Consider the following 6187-nt stretch of genomic DNA (forward strand, 5'->3'; position numbering starts at 1 on the left):
ATCAACCCGTCACACCATCAACCCGTCACACCGTCAACCCGTCACACCGTCAACACCGTCACACCGTCAACCCGTCACACCGTCAACCCGTCACACCGTCAACCCGTCACACCGTCAACACCGTCACACCGTCAACCCGTCACACCATCAACCCGTCACACCGTCAACCCGTCACACCATCAACCCGTCACACCGTCAACCCGTCACACCATCAACCCGTCACACCATCAACCCGTCACACCATCAACCCGTCACACCGTCAACCCGTCACACCGTCAACCCGTCACACCGTCAACCCGTCACACCGTCAACCCGTCACACCGTCACACCGTCACACCGTCACACCGTCACACCGTCAACACCGTCACACCGTCACACCGTCAACACGGACGATAACCAATAAAACACAGGAGTTACACATGATATCTTAGTAAATAATAATGAATAAACCATGTCGCCTTCAGACGGTGTTTCCTGCACGTAACGATCTCAGCTTAGACACATATTAATACCCGACATATATGTACTATTATCAGTAGCAGTCTCCGTGGTGTAGTGGTAAGACACTCGCCTGGCGTTCCGCGAGCGCTATGTCATGGGTTCGTATCCTGGCCGGGGAGGATTTACTGGGCGCAATTCCTTAACTGTAGCCTCTGTTTAACGCAACAGTAAAATGTGTACTTGGATGAAAAAACGATTCTTCGCGGCAGGGGATCGTATTCCAGGGACCATAGGATTAAGGACTTGCCCGAAACGCTACGCGTACTAGTGGCTGTACAAGAATGTAACAACTCTTGTATATATCTCAAAAAAAAAAAAAAATTATACCATAGTACATAATGGTCTGCCCTCCTCCGTACTCGGCGCCGTTCCCGTTTTCATTGTGAGTCGGACGAGAGGAATGACTACGGTCTTTATTAACTATGAAGTTAAATTATTAGATTCATTTTGTTTTGACTTCCAATCGTTAGATTGGTGATGTTATTTTACGATGAGCTGAACAGTCTGTGTTCATGTTCATGTCTGTGTTCATGCTCATGTCTGTGTTCATGTTCATGTCTGTGTTCATGATCATGTCTGTGTTCATGCTCATGTCTGTGTTCATGCTCATGTCTGTTTTCATGTTCATGTCTGTGTTCATGTTCATGTCTGTGTTCATGTTCATGTCTGTGTTCATGATCATGTCTGTGTTCATGCTCATGTCTGTGTTCATGCTCATGTCTGTTTTCATGTTCATGTCTGTGTTCATGTTCATGTCTGTGTTCATGTTCATGTCTGTGTTCATGATCATGTCTGTGTTCATGCTCATGTCTGTGTTCATGCTCATGTCTGTGTTCATGTTCATGTCTGTGTTCATGCTCATGTCTGTGTTCATGCTCATGTCTGTGTTCATGCTCATGTCTGTGTTCATGCTCATGTCTGTGTTCATGCTCATGTCTGTGTTCATGCTCATGTCTGTGTTCATGTTCATGTCTGTGTTCATGTTCATGTCTGTGTTCATGTTCATGTCTGTGTTCATGATCATGTCTGTGTTCATGCTCATGTCTGTGTTCATGCTCATGTCTGTTTTCATGTTCATGTCTGTGTTCATGTTCATGTCTGTGTTCATGTTCATGTCTGTGTTCATGATCATGTCTGTGTTCATGCTCATGTCTGTGTTCATGCTCATGTCTGTTTTCATGTTCATGTCTGTGTTCATGTTCATGTCTGTGTTCATGTTCATGTCTGTGTTCATGATCATGTCTGTGTTCATGCTCATGTCTGTGTTCATGCTCATGTCTGTGTTCATGTTCATGTCTGTGTTCATGCTCATGTCTGTGTTCATGCTCATGTCTGTGTTCATGCTCATGTCTGTGTTCATGCTCATGTCTGTGTTCATGCTCATGTCTGTGTTCATGCTCATGTCTGTGTTCATGTTCATGTCTGTGTTCATGTTCATGTCTGTGTTCATGTTCATGTCTGTGTTCATGATCATGTCTGTGTTCATGCTCATGTCTGTGTTCATGCTCATGTCTGTTTTCATGTTCATGTCTGTGTTCATGTTCATGTCTGTGTTCATGTTCATGTCTGTGTTCATGATCATGTCTGTGTTCATGCTCATGTCTGTGTTCATGCTCATGTCTGTGTTCATGTTCATGTCTGTGTTCATGCTCATGTCTGTGTTCATGCTCATGTCTGTGTTCATGTTCATGTCTGTGTTCATGCTCATGTCTGTGTTCATGCTCATGTCTGTGTTCATGATCATGTCTGTGTTCATGCTCATGTCTGTGTTCATGCTCATGTCTGTGTTCGTAGCGGGAAAATATTCTGGAACAAATATGTGACTAAGGCGCTCTCTCTTAGGACTAACTAATGTGTTTACTTGTAATGGACTAAACACAAGCAGCCACTAGTTATTTGTACCTTAACAGTTTATGGTGATGTGGGAAGTTTCCCCTCAGTGTGTGAGAGAGAGGGAGGGAGAGACTTCCATCCCTCCCTCTCCTTCCCCCACCCCTCACCTTCCCCCACCCTCACCTTCCCCAAACCCTCACCTTCCCCCACCCTCACCTTCCCCAACCTCTCACGTTCCCCAACCTCTCACGTTCCCCCACCCCTCACCTTCCTCCACCCCTCACCTTCCCCCACCCCTCACCTTCCCCCACCCCTCTCCTTCCCCCACCCTCACCTTCCCCCACCCTCACCTTCCTCCACCCCTCACCTTCCCCCACCCCTCACCTTCCCCCACCCTCACCTTCCCCCACCCCTCTCCTTCCCCCACCCTCACCTTCCCCCACCCTCACCTTCCTCCACCCCTCACCTTCCCCCACCCCTCACCCTACCCCACCCCTCACCTTCCTCCTCTCCTCACCTTCCCCCACCCCTCACCTTCCTCAACCACTTACCTTCCCCCACCCCTCACCTTCCCCCTCCCCTCACCTTCCCCCACCCTCACCTTCCTCCACCCCTCACCTTCCTCCACCCCTTACCTTCCCCCACCCCTCACCTTCCCCCACCCCTCTCCTTCCCCCACCCTTACCTTCCTCCACCCCTCACCTTCCCCCACCCTCACCTTCCTCCACCCCTCACCTTCCTCCACTCCTCATCTTCCCCCACCCCTCACCTTCCCCCACCCTTCACCTTCCCCCACCCTTCACCTTCCCCCACCCCTCACCTTCCCCCACCCTCACCTTCCCCCTCCCTCACCTTCACCCACCCCTCACCTTCCCCCACCCTTCACCTTCCCCCACCCCTCACCTTCCCCCACCCTCACCTTCCCCCTTCCTCACCTTCCCCCACCCCTCACCTTCCCCCACCCTTCACCTTCCCCCACCCCTCACCTTCCCCCACCCCTCACCTTCCCCCACCCCTCACCTTCCCCCACCCCTCACCTTCCTCCACCCCTCACCTTCCCCCACCCTCACCTTCCCCCACCATAACCTTCCCCCACCCTCACCTGCCCCCACCCTCACCTTCCCCCACCCTCACTTTCCCCCACCATAACCTTCCCCCACCCCTCACCTGCCCCCACCCTCACCTTCCCCCACTCCTCACCTTCCCCCCACCCTCACCTTCCCCCACCCCTCACCTGCCTTTCCCCTCACCTTCCCCCACCCTCACCTTCCCTCACCCTCACCTTCCCCCACCCCTCACCTTCCCCCACCCCCCACCTTCCCCCCACCCTCACCTTCCCTCACCCTCACCTTCCTCCACCCTCACCTTTCCCCACCCTCACCTTCCCCCACCCTCACCTTCCCCCACCCTCACCTTCCTCCACCCCTCACCTTCCCCCACCCTCACCATCCCCCACCCTCACCTTCCCCCCACCCTCACCATCCCCCACCCCTCACTTTCCCTCTCTCTCACCTTCCCCCACCCTCACCTTCCCCCACCCTCACCTTCCCCCACCCTCACCTTCCCCCTCCCTTCACCTTCCCCCACCCCTCACCTTCCCCCACCCCCCACCTTCCCCCCACCCTCACCTTCCCTCAAGCTCACCTTCCTCCACCCTCACCTTCCCCCACCCTCACCTTCCCCCACCCTCACCTTCCCCCACCCTCACCTTCCTCCACCCCTCACCTTCCCCCACCCTCACCATCCCCCACCCTCACCTTCCCCCCACCCTCACCATCCCCCACCCCTCACTTTCCCTCTCTCTCACCTTCCCCCACCCTCACCTTCCCCCACCCTCACCTTCCCTCACCCTCACCTTCCCCACCCTTACCTTCCCCCACCCTCACCTCCCCCCACTTTTCACCTTCCCCCACCCCTCACCTTCCCCCACCTATCACCTTCCCCACCCTCACCTTCCCCCACCCCTCACCTTCCCCACCCTAACCTTCCCCTACCCCTCACCTTCCCCCACCCCTCACCTTCCCCCACCCTCGCCTTCCCCCACCCGTCACCTTCCCCCACCCCTCACCTTCCCCCACCCCTCACCTTCCCCCACCTATCACATTCTCTCACCCTCACCTTCCCGCACCCTCACCTTCCCCCACCCCTCACCTTCCCCCTACTCTCACCTTCCCCCACCCCTCATCTTTCCCCCCCCCCCCTCACCTTCCCCCCCACCATCACCTTCCCCCACCCTCACCCTTCCCCACCCCCCACCTTCCCTCCCTCCCTCTCTCTCACCTTCCCTCCTCCTCACCTTCCCCCACCCCTCACCTTCCCCCATCCCTCACCTTTCCCCCCCTCACCTTCCCCCCCACTATCACCTTTCCCCACCCCTTACCTTCACCCACCCTCACCTTCCCCTATCCCTCACCTAACCCCACCCTTCACCTTCTCACACCCTCACCTTCTCGCACCCTCACCTTCCCCTACCCCTCACCTTCCCCCACCCCTCACCTTCCCCCACCCTCACCTTCCCCCACCCCTCACCTTCCCGCACCCTCACCTTCCCCTATCCCTCACCTAACCCCACCCCTCACCTTCTCGCACCCTCACCTTCCCCTATCCCTCACCTAACCCCACCCCCCACCTTCCCCCACCCCTCACCTGCCTTTCCCCTCACCTTCCTCCACCCCTCACCTTCCCCCACCCCTCACCTGCCTTCCCCCTCACCTTCCTCCACCCCTCACCTTCCCCCACCCCTCACCTTCCCATACCCCTCACCCTCCCTCCCCCTCACCTTCCCTCACCTCTCTCCTTCTCCCACCCCTCACCTTCTCCCATCCCTCCTTTTCCACCACCCCTCACCTTCCCCCACCTCTCGCTTCCCCCCCCTCACCTTCCCCCCCTCACCTTCCCCCACCCCTCACCTTCCCCCACCCCTCACCTTCCCTCCAGGTCACCTTCCCTCCCCCTCACCTTCCTCCACCCCTCACTTTCCCCCACCCCTCACCTTCCCTCACCCCTCACCTTCCTCCACCCCTCACTTTCCCCCACCCCTCACCTTCCCTCACCCCTCACCTTCCCCCACCCCTCACCTTCCTCCAACCCTCACTTTCCCCCGCCCCTCACCTCCCCCCCCCCCCCCCTCAGAAAGGTATAAAAATGCAAGTCAGTCATGAATTTACAATCGTATTTTTGTCCAAGTCTCTTTAAGATGATCGTTAAACTAAGGGAAAATACCTGAGGCGGAGGAGCGGCCGGAAGGTCAACCTTCACTACTTCAAAGGCAACCTTCCCAGGCCAGGAGGAAGATGGGTCTTGTCTGCTGATTGAAAATGAAACTGAAAATTTGTCATTTCTGAAGCCTTAAGTTGAGAAATTTCAGGTTCATATATATGTATATGTATATGTATATGTATATGTATATGTATATGTATATGTATATGTATATGTGTGTGTGTATTCACCTAGGGGCTTGCGGGGGTTGAGCTCTGCTCTTTGGTCCCGCCTCTCAACCGTCAATCAACAGGTGTACAGGTTCCTGAGCCTACTGGGCTCTATCATATCTACACTTGAAACTGTGTATGGAGTCAGCCTCCACCACATCACTTCCTAATGCATTCCATTTGTCAACCACTCTGACACTAAAAAAGTGCTTTCTAATATCTCAGTGGCTCATTTGGACACCCAGTTTCCACCTGTGTCCCCTTTTTCGAGTTCCACCCATGATAAATAGTTTGTATTTGTTCACCCTGTCTATTCCCCTGAGAATTTTGTAGGTGGTGATCATGTCTCACCCTTACTTTTCTCTGACTTTCAGCGACGTGAGGGTTAGCTCCCGTAGCCTTTCCTCGTAGCTCATACCTCGCAG

General features: G+C 54.9%; 1 protein-coding gene across 1 annotated transcript; it reads right to left on the reverse strand.

Annotated features, from left to right (window-relative positions):
• Positions 1-967: 967 nt before the first annotated feature.
• On the reverse strand, positions 968-2281 carry LOC138368947 (asparagine-rich protein-like). The gene has a single exon (XM_069331672.1). It carries the CDS (start codon positions 2279-2281, stop codon positions 968-970), a length of 1314 nt encoding a protein of 437 aa, XP_069187773.1.
• Between the last annotated feature and the right edge of the window lie 3906 nt (positions 2282-6187).

This window comes from Procambarus clarkii, chromosome 26 (assembly GCF_040958095.1).
Source record: "Procambarus clarkii isolate CNS0578487 chromosome 26, FALCON_Pclarkii_2.0, whole genome shotgun sequence".
NCBI lineage: Eukaryota > Metazoa > Arthropoda > Malacostraca > Decapoda > Cambaridae > Procambarus > Procambarus clarkii.

Excerpts from the sequence above, each read along its gene's own strand:
- LOC138368947 (XM_069331672.1), bottom strand. The coding sequence starts at position 2,281 with ATGAGCATGAACACAGACATGAGCATGAACACAGACATGATCATGAAC.